This window comes from Scomber japonicus, chromosome 22, assembly GCF_027409825.1.
Source record: "Scomber japonicus isolate fScoJap1 chromosome 22, fScoJap1.pri, whole genome shotgun sequence".
Lineage (NCBI taxonomy): Eukaryota > Metazoa > Chordata > Actinopteri > Scombriformes > Scombridae > Scomber > Scomber japonicus.
The window spans coordinates 22,013,609-22,033,678 of record NC_070599.1 but is presented as its reverse complement, the minus strand read 5'-3'; the positions used below and the strand labels follow the sequence as shown (position 1 = coordinate 22,033,678).

Below are 20,070 nucleotides of genomic sequence, written 5' to 3'. Positions count from 1 at the left end.
CATGTCGGTGGATCATTCCGGGAGACGAGGGAATAATAACATACCGGGGATTTCTCTGGCGGCGGCCATGATGGAGAAACGGAGTGAAACCGAAGGAGCTGCTGCAGACGGAGGGAGAGGAGGAGGAGGAGGTGACGGAGAAGGAGGAGGAGGAGGATATGGAGAGAGTGGGAGAGGAAGGGAGAGGTCAGCGAGATCCATTGCGGCGGCGAATGCGTTCAAGTTCCGCGAGCGTTCCCTTTCCACGCCAACAGATTCTGGCTCCTTCTGTTTTACCGAAGGCGGATTAGGTCAACCGGACGTCACAGCCACAGGAAATGGGAATGGGAATGGGATCGGCATGGCGATGACGGACCACCACCACCACCACCACCATCACCACCAACAACAGCAACACCATCATCATCACTTCCTGGGTTTGGGTGAGAACTACGCCCTCCTCTACCCTCGAGGGAGCTCGGAAGACAGCGCGAGCACGACCGACACGATCTCCGTCACGGCTTCCGACTACAGCACGGAAGGCCGGTTGCGACTGCGCTCCCGCTCCATATCGCTTAAGAAATCCAAGCGTAAGCCGCCGCCCCCCGTGAGGAGCGTCTCGCTGATGAAGAACCTCGGAGAAGCCGAAGGGAGGATCCATCATCATGAAGGGAGTCTGTACCGGGATGGACGGCCGAAGAGCCTCCACATTCCCAGAGATCACTTCCCAGATTTCCAGCCCGATTTCCTCATTCCCAACTCGTCCTGCTCCTCTAAAGCGAGCGTTCGGGAAGTGGAGATGAGCCAGGGAGGAAGTGACGGACCTCCGAGCCTGGAAGTGCAAGCACCGGAGAGGGAGGGAGAGACAGAGCTGACGTTCCCGACTCACTGGCAGTTGGGAGAGTGGAAGAACAACGACCCCTACAGGTTAGGAAAAGAACTACACTGAAATTATACTGAATGTCTGGAGGAGACCCTGGGTTTCCTTCCTTCCTTCCTTCCTTCCATCCTTCCTTCTTTCCTTCCATCTTCCTCCTTTCCTTCCGTCTTTCCTCCGTCCTTCCTTTCCTTCTTCCTTCCTCCTTCCCTTCCTTCTTTCCTTACCTCCCTTCCTTCCTCCCTTCCTTCCATCCTTCCTTCTTTCCTTCCGTCTTCCTCCTTTCCTTCCGTCTTCCTTCCTTCTTTCCTTCCTTCCTTCCTCCTTTCCTTCCTCCTTCCTTCCCTCCCTCCTTTTCCTTCCTTCTCCTTTCCTCCCTTTCTTCCTCCCTCCTTCCTTCCTCCTTCCTCCCTTCCTTCCTCCCTCCTTTCCTTCCTTCTTCCTTCCTCCCTTCGTTCCATCCTTCCTTCTCCCTCCCTTCCATCCTTCCTTATTTCCTCCGTTCTCCTTTCCTTTCCTTTCCTTCCTTCCTTCCTCCTTCCCTCCTTGCCTTCCTTCTTCCTTCCTCCCTCCCTGCCTCCTTTCCTTCCTTCTTCCTTCCTTCCTTCTTCCTTCCTTCCTTCCTCCCTCCCTTCCTTCCTTCGTTCCTCCTTTCCTTCCCTTCCTTCCTCCTTCTTCCCTTCCATCCTTTCTTCTTTCCTCCTTCCTTCCTTCCTCCCTTCCTTCTTTCCTTTCCTCTCCTCCCTTCCTTCCTCCCTCCTTTCCTTCTTCCTTCCTTCCTCCCACCCTCCTTTCTTTCCTTTCCTCCCTTCCTTTCTTCTTCTTCCCCTCCCTTTGGGAGATTTAAAGCATTTTGAGGCCATCCTTTTTTTTTTTTTTTTTTTTTTTTTGGCATTTTATTTTTAACTTTGCATGTAATTAAAATGTGGAGAGCGTCGGCGTTACCGAAATGAGTTTCCTGTGAGAGTAGAAGTAACTGAAACACAAGCAGCTTGAGTCATTGCAAAGGAGTGTGTGTGTGTGTGTGTGTGTGTGTGTGTGTGTGTGTGTGTGTGTGTGTGTGTGTGTGTGTGAGTGTGTTGTGACTTGTTTATCTATTTAACCTACGTATAGTCCTCCTGGGTCAAATTGACCCCGTCTGTTTTGACTGTCTTCTTTCCTCCCTCCCTTCCTCCCTTCCTTCCTTCCTTCCTTCCCTCCTTCCTTCCTTTCCTTCCTCCCTCCCTCCTTTCTTCTCTCTTTCTGTCCTCCCCCTACCTTCCTCCCTTCCTTCTTTCCTCTGTCCTTCTTTCCTCCCTCCCTTCCTCCCTTCCTTCCTTCCTTCCTTCCTTCCCTCCTTCCTTCCTTTCCTTCCTCCCTCCCTCCTTCCTTCTCTCTTTCTGTCCTCCCCCTACCTTCCTCCCTTCCTTCTTTCCTCTGTCCTTCTTTCCTCCCTCCCTCCTACCTTCCTTCTTTCCGCCATCCTTCCTTCCTTCTTCCCTGTGTGTGTGTGTGTGTGTGTGTGTGTGTGTGTGTGTGTGTGTAGTGTGTGTGACCTGTTCGTTATCTAAATGATGTCATCTATTTCTTCTCTTCTCTTCTTCTCCAGATCTCTTTCAGGCTCCAGCACGGCAACAGGTACCACAGTGATCGAATGTATGAAAGTCCGAGGCAGCTCCGAGTCTCTGCTGGACTCACCCTCCACCTCCAGAGCCACGTCACCCTCACAGATCTCCATGGAAACCGACATCAAGGCCTCCTCGCCATTCAAACCTCCAGGACTCATGTCTCCATCCAGTGGTTATTCCAGTCAGTCGGAGACGCCGACCCCAACTGTCCCAATCGGTCATGTGACCGGTCCAGGGACGATGGGTACGTTGGGAATGTCGGGGTGTAAGATGCGCCCGAAGATCCCCGAAAGAAAATCATCGCTACCGTCACCGAAGGATCCAGCTGCGAGGTCTAGGCTGTCCTTTGAAATGCCTGGGAACGCACATCTGGAGCTTTCGTCAATCAAGCCGAAGCAAAAAGCCAGCAGACGACATTCCGACACCTCCACGGCCGCCAAACCCGGAAAAATCAGCCCCAGTTCTTCACAGGCGTTGCCCGTGGTTACCCAGAATGAGCTTAAGACTATTCGGCTTCGCTCCGTATCCCGCGGCGATCTCGAAGACTGCCCCGATGGCGCGTCTGATACCATCGAAGAAGAACAGCATGGTCAAGATCTAGGCGAGGATCCCAGTCCGCCACCCACTCTACCGAAACCCAAACCCCCCGTCGCCGTTAAGCCCCCGTTGCCAAAGCGACCGTTAAACCTCCTCCTTAAATCTACTTCCCCTTCGTCCACTTCCACTTCCCCTCTCGCACTCGACTCGCCTCCTGCCTCGCCTGTAGACCGTCCGGTTCCCCTCGGCAACATTTACAAAGTGATGAGGAAACCCAAACCCAAAAAGCCCCCCCCCCAAACCGCTACGAGCCCCTCGGGACTCCCGGATTTAAACTCCGCCATTGCTCCGCAGACGGCCTACGATCATCCCTTCCTCCCGCACCCCCAGTCCCTGTTTGATCTCCCTCCTCTCCCGGACCCCCAGCCGCTCCTAGAGGACCCGGTGTTAGAGCCGGAGTTCGACGTTGACCCGGAGGTGGAGCTCATCGGGCCGACGGAGGGGGGCTCGCTCCCGTCGCCATGCAGTAACCAGGAAGTACCGGAGCTCCCCGACAAGAGCAAGACGCTTCCCTCCAGGATGACGATCTCTTGTCTGGCAGAGCTGTCAGAGAAGAAGAAACCCAAGGTAAGGAAGACTGTTGCTTCATTCCTTCCTTCCTTCCTTCCTTCCTTTCCTTCCTTTCCTTCCTTTCCTTCCTCCCTTCTTTCCTCTGTCCTTCCTTCCTTCCCTCCTTCCTACCTTCCTTCCTTTCCTTCCTCCCTTCCTTCTTTCCTTTCCTCTCTTCCTCCTCCCTCCTTTTCTTCCTTCCTTCCCTCCTTCCTTCCTCCCTCCCACCTTCCTCCCTTCCTTTTTTCCTCTGTCTTTCTTTCCTTCCTTCCTCCTACCTTCCTTCCTTCCTTCTTTCCTCCGGTCTTTCTTCCTTTCCTTCCTCCGTTCCTATATTCCTTCCTCCTTTCCTTCTTTCCTCTGTCCATCTTTCCTTCGTTCCTCCCTTCCTCTTTTCCTTTCTTGCTCCTTTCCTTCCTTCCTTCCTTCCTTCCTTCCTCTCTTCCTTCCTCTCTTCCTTCCTCCTTTCCTTCTTTCCTCTGTCCTTCTTTCCTTTGTTCCTCCCTTCCTCTTTTCCTTTCTTGCTCCCTTCCTCCTTCCTTCTTTCCTTTCCTCTCTTCCTTCCTCCCTCCTTTTCTTCCTTCCTTCCTTCCGTCCTTCCTGTCTCCGACCTTCCTTCCTTCTTTCTTTCCTCTGTTCTTCCTTCCTTTCCTTCCTCCCTTCCTCCTTTCCTTTCCTCCAATCGCTTCCTCCTTCCTTTTCTTCCTTCCCTCCTTCATTCCCTTCCTTCCTTCCCCCTCCTTTCCATCTTTCCTTCCATCTTTCCATCCTTCCTTGACTCGAGGACAACAGGAGGATTAAAAGAACTTTTTTATTCCTTTCAGGTTCCACCCCCGGTCCCCAAGAAGCCGAACGTTTTGCTTCTTCCCTCATCGGTCCATTCCTCCACCAACGGCAGCACGGACCGTCAGACGCCACAGACCGACAGTCCCGTGGGCCTCCGGTCTCCCGTCGGAGCTTTCCCACCGGAAGATATCCCGACTACAACTCCCAACGTCCCTGAAATGCCGGAGCAAGACGAGAATCACTTGGGAACAGACGAAGACAGTTCAAAGGAGTCATCGCTTCAGTCGTCTCTGCAGGACTCCTCCTTCACGGAGCTGGAAGGGAAGATGGCCGCCATCGGGATCGGGGCAGGTGAGTTCATTAAGATGCTGTCTGTTTTGACTGTTCCTTCCTTCCTCCCTTCCTTCCTTCCTTTCATCCTCCCTCCCTCCTTCCTTCCCCCTTTCTGTCCTCCACCTTCTTTCCTCTGTCCTTCCTTCCTCCCTCCTTTCCTTCCTTCCTTCCTTCCGTCCTCCCTCCCTCCTTCCTTCCCCCTTTCTGTCCTCCACCTTCTTTCCTCTGTCCTTCTTTCCTCCCTTCCTTCTTTCCTTCCTTCCCTCCTTCCTTCCTTTCCTTTCCTTCCTCCCTCCCTCCTTCCTTCTCTCTTTCTGTCCTCCACCTACCTTCCTCCCTTCCTTCTTTCCTCAGTCCTTCTTTCCTCCCTCCCTCCTTCCTTCCTTTCCTTCCTCCCTCCCTCTTTCCTTCCTTCCTCCCTCCCTCCTTCCTTCTCTCTTTCTGTCCTCCCCCTATCTTCCTCCCTCCCTCCCTTCCTTCCTTCCTTCCTTCCTTCCTTCCTCCCTTCCTTCCTTCCTTTCATACTCCCTCCCTCCTTCCTTCCCCCTTTCTGTCCTCCACCTTCTTTCCTCTGTCCTTCCTTCCTCCCTTCCTTCCGTCCTCCCTCCCTCCTTCCTTCCCCCTTTCTGTCCTCCACCTTCTTTCCTCTGTCCTTCTTTCCTCCCTTCCTTCCTTCCTTCCTTCCTTCCCTCCTTCCTTCCTTTCCTTTCCTTCCTCCCTCCCTCCTTCCTTCTCTCTTTCTGTCCTCCACCTACCTTCCTCCCTTCCTTCTTTCCTCTGTCCTTCTTTCCTCCCTCCCTCCTTCCTTCCTTTCCTTCCTCCCTCCCTCCTTCCTTCCTTCCTCCCTCCCTCCTTCCTTCTCTCTTTCTGTCCTCCCCCTATACAAAACTTTTAACCAAAGTGCATACGATTGTACAGTAACTCCAACCTTACTTCACCAATTTAAGACTCTAACAAGGCTTAACAAAAGTATAACCCTTGTGTCGTCCTCCCGGGTCAAATTGACCACATCTGTTTTGACTGTGCCTTCTTTCTTTCTTTCCTTCTTCCCTTCCTTCCTTCCCTACCTCCTTCTTTCTTTCCTCCCTCCCTCCTACTTCCCTTCCTTCCTTCCTTTCTTCTGTCCTTCCTTTCTTCTGTCCTTCTTTCCCACCCTCCTTCCTTCCTTTCTTTCTTCTGTTCTTCTTTCCTTCCCACCCTCCTTCCTTCCTTCCTTCCTTCTGTCGTTCTTTTCTCCCTCCCTCCTTCTTTCTTTCCTTCCTTCCCTTCCTCCCTCCTTCCTTCCTTCCTTCCTTCCTTCCCACCTTCCTTCCTTCTTTCCTCCCTCCCACCTACCTTCCTTCCTTCCGTCCTTCTCTCCTCACTTCCTTCCCTACCTCCTTCCTTCTTTCCTCCTTCCTTCTTTCCTCCCTCCCTCCTTTCCTTCCTTCTTCTTCTTCTTAATTTCCTTCCTTGACTCGAGGACGACAGGAGGGTTAACAGGAACTGAAAATCAATGTTTTGAGAATCTTCCCCTTGATGGCTTGAAAGGTTTGCAGATTGGAGAGCAGATACAGCAGCTTGGAACAGGTTCATTGGATTTCAATAAAAACCCAGTTTCATTGTTAAATAAAAGGATCAAGTTTCCATAGAAACTCAAACTCCGCAGTGAGTTGATGCATTTAGTACAGGGATGTCAAACATGCGGCCCGGGGGCCAGAACCGGCCCGCCAAGGCGTCCAATCCGGCCCACTCTCCTTCCTGTCTTATTTTCCTTCCTTCCTTCCCTCCTGTCATCTGTCCTTTTTTCCTTCCTCCCTTTCTTACTTATTTCCTTCTTTGTTTCCTTCCCTCTGTCCTTCCTTTCCTTCCATCTTTCCTTCATCTTCTTTTCCTTTCCTTCCTTTTGTCTTTCCTTCCCTCCTACCTTTCCTTCCTAATTCCTTTTCCTTCTTTCCTTCCTTCCTTCATTCCTTCCTTCCTTCCTTTTGTCTTTCCTTCCCTCCATTCTTTTTTTTCCTATCACCTTTCCCTTCTTTCCTTCCTTGTTTCCTTCCTCCCTTCCAAACTTTTATATTGGTCCGGCCCACATGAGATCAAATTTGGCAGTATATATATCTGTCTGCTTTAACTCTCACATACTGTTCATGTTCCAACTCACAGTGACAGTATCTCCTCACAAAGTTTAGTCTCTATAACAAACTTCTGCATCTCAAACATAGACTGTATAAAAGAAATGGACATAACATCCGCAACGTCACCCATTGGTTTGTGGACTGCTGCTCGGAAGCCAATAGTTTCGAATCTAGGCAGCGGCCATCTTGAAAATTTCAGGTGCATTCTGGGGAAAAATGAACACGGATTCTACTTATATGGGCATGAGGCGGAGTCATGGACGGAGCGGGGAGGTTGCTATGGTTGCAAGGGCTGGATCTCGAGGACATTGGTCAATCAACCTGTCAATCAGGACGTAGCCACGCCCTAATGCATACCCTGCTTTATCGTCACATATAAAATCAGGGAGGCCAAAATGTCCCAAATGAACATCATACTGCATTGAAGAAGGCTTTAAACTAGCGATTGAGACCATAAACACATTTTGAAAACGTTTACTGAGGTTAGAAATCAAGTGAGAAGTTGGTGAATTCTCCATTGACTTGTATAGAGACGGTCGCCCCCTGGTGGCCTTTTGATAGAATGCAGCTCTAAGTTACTTCCGCATTGGCTTCTTTTCAGAGGACAGGAACTCCCCACCTGATCTCAAATCATTCATAAATACCTCATCAGTCACAGATAAACATGTTTAATCCTTAATGAAGCTTTCAGAGGGCAGAAAGAGGTTATTCTTTATGAGACTAGTATGTAAAAAACACTATAATATGGTCCACTGTCTCATTAAACATGAGAACAAAACTATTTCAGTGAATCATGCCAAATGTGAAGAATGATCACTTTTCAAATTTTAGATAAATATGGGTCAAATTACCTTTTTTGTATGTTCTGGGTGGCATTATGGGAAGTCATCAACCTTCAGGCATGTTTTTACAGACTAGATACATGATACAGTAGATATAGACTCTCACATTAGTGGTCATTTCAAAGCATTGCAGTGTATTTTGAAGCCATGTACAAGTGTTTGAGTGTTGTTTCTGACCATTTTTGCCACTATAGAGCACTGCAGATATAGTATACCCCACCTAACCCCACCTTATTTGATCTTAGTCTCAGTATAGCAGAAGCTGTGGCACCTCTAACCCTTTTTTAATATCATTTTATATGCATATAACGGTACAGTAGTGTGTCAGAGCTGCTCCACTTGATTAGGATCCTTCCCTGCTGTTTTGGATGCATAACTTCCTGAATTTGCCAGAGTACGTTTCTCATGCTTTGAAGCAAATCAAGCTCAATTGTGCTAAAATTTAACTAAATCAAACACACACAGAGCGGCTCACACTGTTTGTGACAATCATGATCTGATTATTAGCTGTTATTATGTATGTAACCGAATCGGATTTAGCTTAATTGCATCATTCGTAATACATCCTCGTGTATTTCATGAGTGTTGGCGTTTGTAAGACAACAATATGGGCAGAAATAGCATTTACAAATGTCATGTCTTTCAGATGAGTCAGCGGCCAATGAGAAGATGGTACTCCACATCGCCGAGGAAACAGATGATGACTTGTTGGCCACTACGCCTACAACACACACCACTGAAGACCTGTTCACTATTATACACAGGTAAAAAACTTCCTCTCACACAGTCCGAATGGTCTCCAGCTTGCCTGCCAGCTTAATATAACTCAGAGCGTGTGACGAAAGGTGTATTGTCTTGTTTGAAAAGGTGTGAGGCAGACGGAGCATAAGGTTCCCTAGCAACGACTACATGTACAGCGGGTTACTGCATGACCAGCAGCTCTTATTTTGTCCTTTTTTTCCCCCACACACACACACATATATGGATCCAAGCACACACACACACACACACAGAGAATCAGAAGAAAGCTAGTCTCTAAGCAACAAGTGTTGAATGATTTTACCTTGCATGATGCTGAAAATAGCTTGAAAGGTGGAGAAGAAAGGGTGAGGAGTGAAAAAAGGAACAACAGAAGTCTGGGTTTTCATCTCCTACAAGAAAGGATGGAGTCCCCTCTGTGGTTGTTCATGTTTTAGTGTTTTCATTCTGTGAAAGGAAGAGGAAACTGCGGAGTATCAATGAGTTTTTTTCATCTTTCCAATTCCACCACCCATCTTTTACTAGTCTTTTTTTTGTCTTCCAACCAGGTCCAAGCGGAAGGTTCTCGGTCGCAAAGAGCCGACGGACTCCTTCGGCAGCCGACAGAGCTTGGTGTCCCCGGTGAAGCACAGCACCAGTGGCAGCGACATCCGAAATCTCACCTTGGGAAGCAGCCAGCGGTCGAGCTCCCGCAATGAGAACTTCATGGCCCTGCTTCAGAAGAAAGGCAGCAAGTCTTCCAGCGGAGGGGCAAGGGTCTCCGCTATGGAACTTCTCAAAAGCACAAACCCTCTGGCACGACGCGTCACAGAGTTTTCAACCGCCGCGTCGACAACGGCCGAGGGAGGAGGAGGGGAGGCGGCACCCGGCAACGGCAAACCCAACGATCAGTGAAGTGACTTATTGTGAAAGGAGGTTAACGAAGCTGTTGACAAACCAACCAATTCTACAATCTGCCACCCAAACGGGGGACGGGGGGGCCTTCTGACTAACATGTCCAACTGGATCGCTCCAACTACTGATTGACCATTTGCACTGTCCAATCCACATTGGAGCACATTTTATTTTTGGACGAAATGGTCCCTCCCATGGTTGGAGCGTTATTGTTCCCCGTCAAACCGGTCCCTCTATGAAAGCGAGAAAATCCGTGGAGAGCAAAAAGTTTGTTCTCTATATTTTCAATGAAAGGTGGAAGGTGGAGGTTCTGAAGGTCACGCTTAACGAATGCACCGCGTCTTTTTCCCTCCTTGTGGAATTGTTCGAGTGTCGAGGCCGGGATGGGTGAAAGAAAAAGGGGGGATGTGCAGACGCTTGGGAATATGAGGATATACAGTGGATATCTTTACTCCTATAGCAACATCTAGATGACGATACAACAACAAGAGGCCCTGATGACCACTTCCTCCAATGAATCCAAGAAATAAATGGAATAAAACACAAGAAGATGTGAGAGTTTCAAACCGTTCCTCTACAATTCAACCAAAACCCTCCAACCAGTAGCACTACAGCACCGACACCTGTAGACCCACATGAATTTGAAGGGTACATTTTTAACGATGAGGCATCTGAGAAAGCCTAAAAAAAAGCTTTGGACCGTTGTAGCTCTATGGTAAATGAAGTACCATAGCAGGCAAGGCGAGCAAGAGACAGAACATTGGGATGGAGAGCGCAGGCTTTTACAAAGAGGAACCAAGATGGCGGCTTTTTTAGCCACCAAAGATCAGGCATGAGCATGTCACAGATTTTGTTGCTCGTGCTACGAACATGAAACCTTCACGACACATTCCACAGAGGCACCCAGCAAGCAGACGTCATTTTCGGAAACGCAAAGCACTTTTCTTTTTTTCTTTTTTTTGTGGCGTCAGAGGTCGTTTACACAGCTTGGCTTTTTTTCTTTGAGACACTCGACTCGGTGTCCGTCCTTATCGTTTTTTTAATTATTATTATTTTATTTTTTGCTTCTATTTTTTTTTTTTCTTACACATGCTATAGATGGCCATACACATGTTTAATTGGACAGTGCTGTATGTATCATGTACAAAGATAAATGTAATGCATCTATCAACCAAGTATCATTTATGAAGATAAAAAAAATAGACAGTGTACAGATATCAGCAAGCAGCTTGGACAGCATACTGCGCACACGATGGAAGGAACACACACACACACACACACACACACACACACACATAAAGACTAAAGAGTGATGTCATGGAGGACAAGCAGAACAGACCTATCTACACGAGTGTGTGTGTATTCATATGAGTGTGTGTGCAGATGAAACCATGCCTGTGGAGTTTCTGTACGGAGAGTATGAAGCAGGCCTGGTGATTAAACAGGGTTTTTATTCGTTTTGGGCTCTGGTGACAGGACCAAAGGACTGTTAAAAACTACAAATAGACCAGAGGGGACCTAGCAGTGTGTTTGTGTGTATATGTGTGTGTGTGTGTGTGTGTGTGTTCATGTGAGTGTGTATGTGTGTGTGCATGTAAAGGGAAGTGCCAGGAAATGAAGTGGGAGAGGAAAGAGAGGGAGAAACACATGTACTGTGTGTGCATCTGTTTTGTTTGTGTGCGTTTCACACTTCGCTGCGTGTGTGTGAGCGTGTGTGTGTGTGTGTGTGTCTGTGTGTGTGTGTGTGTGTTTATGTTGTGCATCATCAACCCTCATCTTTCCTTTTTCCTGGGAATACATTCAAGTCATGGAAGAACCCAAATGGATTCTAGAACCTTTCCGTTGCCAGGATACTAAAAAATCAAAAGGATTCTAGAACCAAGCAGAAGAATTCTAGAACCCGGCGGATTCCGGAATGACTGTCAGAGTTTGGAATTCCTGATTTGAGGGGAGTCTTGTGACATCATAATCCTGTGCAGAGTGACATTACGGAGCCATAGAGTCTCCGTTTTGTGTCGCCCTCCTCCGTTTTCACACTCTGTCTCTTCTGGAAGTCGACGTGCCCCCTCCCCCCCCCTCCTTTTCATCACTGCCGGAGCAAACACTCCATTTTTTTCTTTTCTATACACTGCAACCTCTCTCTCTGATTTTTGCACGTAGCACCACCTTCTCCATCTGCCCTCCACCATTCCTCTTCTAACCTTCCCTACATCCTCTCTCCTCTCCCCCCCTGACCCTCCCCCCCATTTTCCACTAACCTTCCCCCCCCTGTCTTTCTTTCCCTCCTCCTCTTCCTCTCCACTTCACCTCTCTCTGCATTCAGTCTATGCATCTGAGCTCGGCAGTCAGACGAAGCGACACCGGATGAATGTCAATGAATGACTGTTAAGAAAATAGATGCTGTGCTTTTAGTTTGAGAGCGCAAAAAAAGAAACCACATCCTTCTCTTGACACTTATCTTCTGCCTTCTCTCTTTTCTTGCTCTCTGAGTTTTTATACTTTAGCTTTTTTCTTTTTTTTCGTATCCACGTAAAATGGAGTTACCATGGACGGGTGTGTGGATGAATGAGTGGGTAGAATCTGTGCACAAACATGGAAACAGGCAGGTTTTTGAATGTTTGGTTTTTGCATCAAAGGACTTTGAATTTTGGACTCTGAAACAAACACCCCCCCCCGTGGTCTTTGACCCTGGACCCTAACCCTCACTTCTGGATCCCTGTGTGGACTCTCTGTTAATTCTGGATTAGCAGCGGTTCAGCTCCAACACCTGACTGACTTATCCCTTTGCTTGGATAGACCGTGTGGAGGAAAGGAGAGAGAGGAGCGGGGGGGGAGGGGGGGGGGGGCTTTTATCTCTTGACTCCCAATCGGCAAAACTAAACCTCTCGGTGCTATTGTGTCAGAGCTCCCCCTAGTGGATGGAAAAGGGAGGAACCACACACCACACATTAAGAGCGTGAGAGTATATACAGAAAAACTCTAGTCACATACATCTCTCTCTCTCTCTTCCTTACAACAGTCCTTCAGGTATTCTCCATCATCCTGAAAAAGAAAAAAAAAAGATGAAGAATTAAAAATGCATAAATTATCACCATTTATGATGACTAGTCAAGTGACGCTTGTTTTAAATATTTAGTGAATGAAAAAAGATAAACCTATAAAACTCTGTGTTTGTTTGCCTTGTATACTGACTTTTTGGGGCGTGTTGCTGCAGCGCCGACTGTGTTTTTATTTGATTTTATTTCTTTTTTTTTCTTTTTTTTTTACAATTTCAGCTGCCTTGGTGGTTCACACATTAACCTTTTATTTTGAAAATCTGGCCAGAAGAATATTTATGTGACCTGCGGAGGGAGAAAACTGATATTTTGATTCTTTACCCAAATTCAGCAGCTGCAGAAAGACAGAGCAGTGAAGTGATGCTTTAGAGCAGGGGTGTCAAACATGCGGCCCGTGGGCCAGAACAGGCCCGCTGAGGGGTGCGATCCGGCCCACTTTCCTTTCTGTGTTCTTTTCCTTCCTTCCTTCCTTCCATCTGTCCTTCCTACCTTCCTTCCTCCCTTTCTTCCTTCCTTCCATCTGTCCTTCCTCCCTTCCTTTTTTCCTTTCTTCCTTCCTTTCTTCCTTCCATCTGTCCTTCCTGCCTTCCTTCCTACCTTCCTTCCTCCCTTTCTTCCTTCCATCTGTCCTTCGTCCGTTTCTTCCTTCTGTCCTTCCTTCCTACCTTCCTTTTATCCTTTTTTTCATTCCTTCCATCTGTCCTTCCTACCTTCCTTTTTTCCTTTCTTCCTTCCTTTCTTCTTTCCATCTGTCCTTCCTCCCTTTCTTCCTTCCTCCGTTCCTTCCATCTGTCCTTCCTTCCTTTCTTCCCTCTTTTCATCCCTCCTTCCTTCCTTCCTTCTGTCCTTCCTTCCTTTCTTTCCTTCCTTCGTTCCTTTTACCCTTCCTTCCATCTGTCCTTCCTTTCTTTCTCATGTCCATCTGTACTTCCTTTCTTTCTTCCCTCTTTTCATCCCTCCTTCCTTCCTTCCTTCTGTCCTTCCTCCCTTTCTTTCCTTCCTTCGTTCCTTTTACCCTTCGTCCGTCCATCATATCTTCCCTCCCTCCTTCCTTGCATTTTTCTTTCCTGTCTCTTTTTCGTTTCTTCCTTCCTTTTTCATCCCTCCTTCCTTCCTTCTGTCCTTCCATCTGTCCTTCATCCCTTTCTTCCCTTCCTCCTTCCTTCCTTCTGTCCTTCCTTCCTTTCTTTCCTTCCTTTGTTCCTTTTACCCTTCCTTCCATCTGTACTTCCTTTCTTTCTTCCCTCTTTTCATCCCTCCTTCCTTCCTTCCTTCTGTCCTTCCTCCCTTTCTTTCCTTCCTTCGTTCCTTTTACCCTTCCTTCCATCTCATGTCCATCTGTACTTCCTTTCTTTCTTCCATCCTTCATTCTGTCCGTCCATCATATCTTCCCTCCCTCCTTCCTTGCATTTTTCTTTCCTTTCCTATCTCTTTTTCGTTTCTTCCTTCCTTTTTCATCCCTCATTCCTTCCTTCCTTCTGTCCTTCCATCAGTCATTCGTCCCTTTCTTCCCTCCCTCCTTCCTTCCATCTGTCCTTCCTCCCTTTCTTTCCTTCCTGTCTCCTTTTCGTTCCTTTTGTCCTTCCTTCCATTTTTCTTTCCTGTCTCTTTTTTGTTTCTTCCTTCCTTTTTCATCCCTCATTCCTTCCTTCCTTCTGTCCTTCCATCAGTCCTTCGTCCCTTTCTTCCCTCCCTCCCTCCTTCCTTCCATCTGTCCTTCCTCCCTTTCTTTCTTTCCTGTCTCCTTTTCGTTCCTTTATTTCTTCCTTCCTTCCTTCCTTCCATCTTTTTAATGATCCGGCCCACATGAGATCAAATTGGGCTGTATGTGGCCCTTGAATGAAAATGAGTTTGACACCCCTGCTTTAGAGCAATACCCCCCCCCAGAGGAGCGATGGCAGATCTGACACGGCTTCATCGGAGAGAGCAACAGAGCAGCAACACGTGTCTAGCGATGACTCATCTGAGATCAGATAGATGTGACGGAGGGGAAAGCTACAAAAATGATTTGAATGAAACCCACGTATTGAGTTCAGAAACAAGAGAATAGAGATATGAGTCGATGTTAAGGACAGACAGGAAGTGTTGTTTTCAGCACAATAATGACAGGAAGCGTTTCCTTTCTTGTTTAAAGTGATGTTTGGGGGTGTGTTGATGTGACACACGCTTGCATCTAAAGAGTGTGTAAAGGGGTTGGTGGGGGGTGGGGGGGGGGGTGGGCTGTCAGAGACTATGTTTGGCTTTCAGTGTGTGTTCATTCAGGATCAAGACATCACAGCGTTGTTCTCCTTGTTCCTGTGAAAAGACAGATGGAGGGTATTTTCGGCATTGGGCACATTTTAGGGTTTGACATCTATTTTTTTTATGTGCATTTTTTGAAAATCATTGGTCACATGATGACATCACAATTCAAAATGACATGATTTAAAATGCCACTCTGGTCTTAAGGGTAAATACACATAGACACCTTCCTTCCTTCCTCCCTTCCTTCTTTCCTTCCCTTCCTTCCTTCCTTCCCTCCATACCTTCTTATCCTCCCTTCCTTCCTTCCTTCCTTCCTTCCCTCCATACCTTCTTATCCTCCCTTCCTTCCTTCCTTCCCTCCATACCTTCTTATCCTCCCTTCCTTCTTTCCTTCCTCCCTCCCTCCCTTCCTTCCTTCCTTCCTTCCCTCCATACCTTCTTATCCTCCCTTCCTTCCTTCTTTCCTTCCTCCCTCCCTCCCTTCCTTCCCTCCTTCCTCCCTTCCTTCCTTCCTTCCCTCCATACCTTCTTATCCTCCCTTACTTCCTTCTTTCCTTCCTTCCTCCCTCCCTTCCTTCCCTCCTTCCTTCCTTCCTCCCTTCCTTCCTTCCTCCCTCCCTCACATATACAGTAGATGCTATCATGCTATCATGCCCAGTGTTTGGATCAGACTCATGATTTTACTCTTTGTCTGACTTACAGAACAGAAACTCACAGCGTTGTTCTCCTTGTTCCTGTGAAAAGACAGATGGCGGGTATTTTCGGCATTGGGAACATTTAGGGTTTGACGGTCTTCAATGAGGAAGAGAGAGGTACAAACTATCAAAAAAACACATATGGGTACACTGGTGAATAGGGTGCTATCCCCTGTGTAGGGATAAAAATCATTTCACATGGTGAAGAACATCTTTTTATACAGATGTTTCTCAGAGGTTGAGTTCCCGCAAAGGTTGAAATAATCTCATAGGATGGGTTAAAGAATCTTCTGAGACATTACTGCCAACTTGATGCCGCACTTTTCCTACTTTTTTAGTTCTACTGGAAGACATCTGACAAAAAACATACTTACAAAGGGAACAAAATGTTGGCTTTCAGTGTGTTTGGTTGATCCTTTAACCCTCCTGTTGTGCTCCCAGGTCAAATTGACCCATCTGTTTCCTTCCTTCCTTCCTTCCTTCCTCCCTCCTTTCCTTCCTTCCTACTTCTCTCCCTCCTTTCCTTCCTTCCTTCCTCCCTCCTTTCCTTCCTTCCTCCCTCCTTTCCCTCCTTTCCTTCCTTCCTACTTCTCTCCCTCCTTTCATTCCCTCCTTTCTTCCTCCCTCCTTTCCTTCCTTCCTACTTCTCTCCCTCCTTTCATTCCCTCCTTTCTTCCTCCCTCCTTTCCTTCCTTCCTACTTCTCTCCCTCCTTTCCTTCCTTCCTACTCGAGCACAACAGGATGGTTAACTCATCCCATACACTACAACAACAACTGAGATTATTATGAACCAACACATGAGACTATCCCCGCCTCCACAGCAGCTCTGCCTCTAAGAAATTCCTGTAGAGTTAAATTATTAATCTCTAAAAAAAAAAATATGTTGACAACATATTATATTGAAAATGACATTTCCACAAAGTGTGAACATATAAAAGAGCTGACAAGAGGAATATATTGAATATTTAGTATATTATCCCTTCTTTAGGGGGGGGGGGGACAAGAAGGGGGAAGAGAGGAAGGAGGGGGGGAAACGAGGGTGGCAGAGAGGAAGGTTTGATTCTGCTGAATGTGAGGATTACCACCACCGTCATCTTTCCCTTCACATCCTCCCTTCCTCTCTTTTCTGAGCTGTCGCGTGACTCAGAGGAGTAATCATGTTAAAAGCTTTTCCCTCCCTCTCTCTCTCACTCTCTCTCTTTTTTTTTTTTGCTTCACCTTACTGTACTAAGTGATAAAAGAAAAAGGAAGGTATGGGGGAAAGCGAGAACGGGTGGTGTTGCTGGCGCTGCAATTGCTCGTTAATTAATTTTCATTTTACCCCAGCCTGAGTAGTAACCTGTTGCTAAGTGATAAGAGGTATATATATATATAAAAGCTGTGGAGGAAAGTTGGAGACTCTGAGTTGAGGAGAGGAGAGGAGAGGAGTGTTTTCTTCTAAAGCCAATACAACAATCACAGTTTATCTGAATATGTGTTGACCACAAGACATCTCAGTATCTGCAAAGAAACCCAAATTGAATCTGACAAACAGCTTTAACAGATATCAGACATCAGACATCGGATAGAAATCTACCACAATGGAGCCTTTACAATAAATCCAATGGTTCACATTTAGTAAAACAATCACAGAAGGTGTCTAACTGGGGGTTTCCACCGGGTCCGTCAGCGGTGTGGAACGGCTGCGCTACGGTTTAGCTCCGTCCTCTGACCGGCGTCAACTCACACCGGGGAGCGTTACAGCAGCGGACTGGAGCTCTGGGAGATACTGTAAAGCTGCCTTTTAAAATTTAAAAGTTGCACTGTTAATACAGTAATTACGGCAGCCCAATCAAATCCGAACGGGTGCCTTTAGCCTACCGTAATTACTGTAGTAGCAGCACAACTAAATGGCCCGGTTTTGTTAACTTGCTCAAATTGAGTTGATTTGGTAATTTTCTTTGATGTTTGTGCTGATGTCATGTGTCAGTAGCTACGTAGCTAGATGGAGTCTTTATCTGTTTTATTCCTGTTTGTTGCTGAAATACGATCGGGAGGCTGCACGGGTTATATTATTTTGAAAAACAGAAGTTTTATTATGCCGATTCACTGTCGGACTTCCTGTCTGATGCGATCTGCTCTGTTGAGCTTGTCGCGAGTTGGCAACGGCTCCGTCAAAAACAGAAATGCTACCTATTGATAGCGCTGCGGCGCGAGAGCCGCTGCTGGGACGTTGCTGACACGCTGCTGAAACGTTCCCGGTGGAGATACTCTCATTGATTATAGTGTTACCTATCACCTCCGGTAACGCGCCGCTGCCGGACCCAGTGGAAATTGGGCTTAACTTGATGAATTGAGATGAATTTGAACAGGAAGCTATATATTTTACTACTATACAACTATCTGCATGTCAAAATGAATGACTATGAAATGTGTTATTTAGAGTTTGAAGTATTGCTGGACATGTAAAGCAATGGTTCTGCTTTCCAAACTTAAACCTAGTGGGTCCCGATAAAGTGCCAAGAGGATTGGGGTCATATTGAGGTTTTTACTGCCTAGAGAGCTTTGGGGTTTGAGTCGGGAGTCGATGGTTAGGGTTAGGGTTAGGTCAGTCAGTCGTTAAGGTTGGGTGTTAAAATCATGGGTACAGTCGTGAGTACCCATGTGGTTATATTAGGAAGGATGTTTCTCAGATGTAATTTTAAAGTTCTTGGAAAACATCATAAAAAAAATCTCAATGAGTGAACTGTCCCTTTCAACGTCAGAAATGTTCCATGTTTCCTTCCTTTTTTCCTTCCTCCCTTCCTTCCTCCCTCCTTTCCTTCTTTCCTTCCCTCCTTCCTCCCTCCCTTCCTTCTTTCCTTCTTCCCTTTCTTCCTCGCTCCTTTGCTTATTTCTTCCTCCCTTCCTCCCTCTTTTCCTTCCTTCCTCCCTCCTAACTTCTTTCCTTCCTTCCTTCATCCTTCCTCCCTTCCTTCCTCCCTCCTTTCCTTATTTCTTCCTCCCTTCCATCTTTCCTTCATCCTTCCTTCCTTCCATCCTTCCTTCCCTCCCTCCTTCCTTCCTCCTAACTTCCTTTCTTCCTTCTTTCCTCCCTCCCTTCCTTCCTCCCTCCTTTCCTTATTTCTTCCTCCCTTCCATCTTTCCTTCATCCTTCCTCCTTCCCTTCCTTTCTCCCTCCCTTCCCTTCCTTTCCTTCCTCCCTTCCCATCCTTCCTCCCTCCCTCCTTTCCTTCTTTCCTCCCTCCTTCCTGCCAACCTCTCCCCATCTCCCACGATTCCTTCATCCCTCCTCCCTCCCTCCTAACTTCCTTTCTTCCTTCTTTCCTTCATCCTTCTTTCCTTCCTTCTTTCCTCCCTCCCTTCCCTTCCTTTCCTCCCTCCCTCCCTTCCTTCCTCCCTCCCTCCCTCCTGCCAACCTCTCCCCATCTCCACATGATTCAACGGTCAGAAATGTTTCAATTACTGACTTGTACAGTAAAAGCGGTCCAGCTTTGTGAGAGAGTGAAAGAGAGTGGAAACAAAGCAATAGAGAAAAGAGAAAGAGAGAGAGAGAGAGAAAGAGAGATATAGAGAGATAGTGGCTGCAAATTTGGGGCCAAAGAGTATATTGTATTTGTTTGAGGAGTGCCAGAGGGGGGTGAGGTTTACTGTGTTCGGACATTTCAGGGGTACTTCGGCATGCTGCACATCACAAAAAACTGATGTCCTGTAGCAGTAAACCTCATCCCTCCTCATATATACTGTATCACTCCGAGCAAAAAGTGAAGTTAAACTCCCCTCAACCCAATTTAACCCCCCCCCCCCCCCCCCCGGGGTTTTTGAGGGCTGTACAGGCAGCTTCTAGAAACACAGAGATGAGACATTTAGAAAGATATAGTGAAAGAGAGATTAGAGACAGAGTTATTGGAGTTATTCTATTTTTGTTATTCCTCATTGAAAAAGACATATTTAAAGGAATATTCCATGTACATGTATGTATTGAATAGCCTCTTGTTACCCCCTTTGCCCCCCCCCTACCCCCCCCCCTCCCATCCAATGGTGTGATCTGTAGCTGCGAGGTAGTGTCCAACACATAAACGCTTCTCTCTGCAGTCAAGCAACAATGCCAATGTGATGAAATTATTATATCATTATAAATAAATTATTTTTCTTGCTTAAAAAAAAAAAAAAAAAAAAAGTTTCTTTGTTTGCTTACTATGTGTTGTTTTTACTGTCTGATCTACTCGTATCCATGGTTACGATCCAAGGAAGGAAAAGACAGACTTAAGGAAGGAAGGACAGGAGGGAGGAAGGGAGTAAGGACAGATGGAAGTAAGAAAGGAAGGAGCCATCTGTCCTTCCTACCTTCCTTTTTTCCTTTCTTCATTCGAAAGGAAAAAAGGAAGGTAGGAAGGAAGAAAGGACAGAAGGAAGGTAGGACAGGAGGCAGGAAGAACAGAAGGAGGTAAGGACAGATGAAAGGAAAAAAGGAAGGTAGGAAGGATAGATGGAAGGAAGAAAGGGAGGAAAGACAGATGGAAGGAAGAAAGGGGGGAAGGACAGGAGGGAGTAAGAACAGAAAGAGGTAAGGACAGATGCATGGAAGGAAGGACAGGAGGGAGGAAGAACAGAAGGAGGTAAGGACAGATGAAGGAAGCATGGAAGGAAGGACAGGAGGGAGTAAGAACAGAAGGAGGTAAAGACAGATGAAAGGAAGGAAGGACAGGAGGGAGGAAGAACAGAAGGAGGTAAGGACATGAAAGGAAGGAAGCATGG

At 47.0% G+C, this 20,070-nt stretch overlaps 1 protein-coding gene across 1 annotated transcript in view; it reads left to right on the top strand.

Moving 5' to 3' along the window:
- Window positions 1-9,337, top strand: part of nhsl2 (NHS-like 2) — a 157,617-nt gene extending 148,280 nt beyond the window's left edge. Inside the window, 6 exon segments of the mRNA XM_053343161.1 lie at window positions 25-131; window positions 165-906; window positions 2,445-3,627; window positions 4,434-4,746; window positions 8,331-8,448; window positions 8,992-9,337. Of these exon segments, the coding sequence (XP_053199136.1) occupies window positions 25-131; window positions 165-906; window positions 2,445-3,627; window positions 4,434-4,746; window positions 8,331-8,448; window positions 8,992-9,337 (2,809 nt within the window).
- The last annotated feature ends 10,733 nt before the right edge of the window (window positions 9,338-20,070 follow it).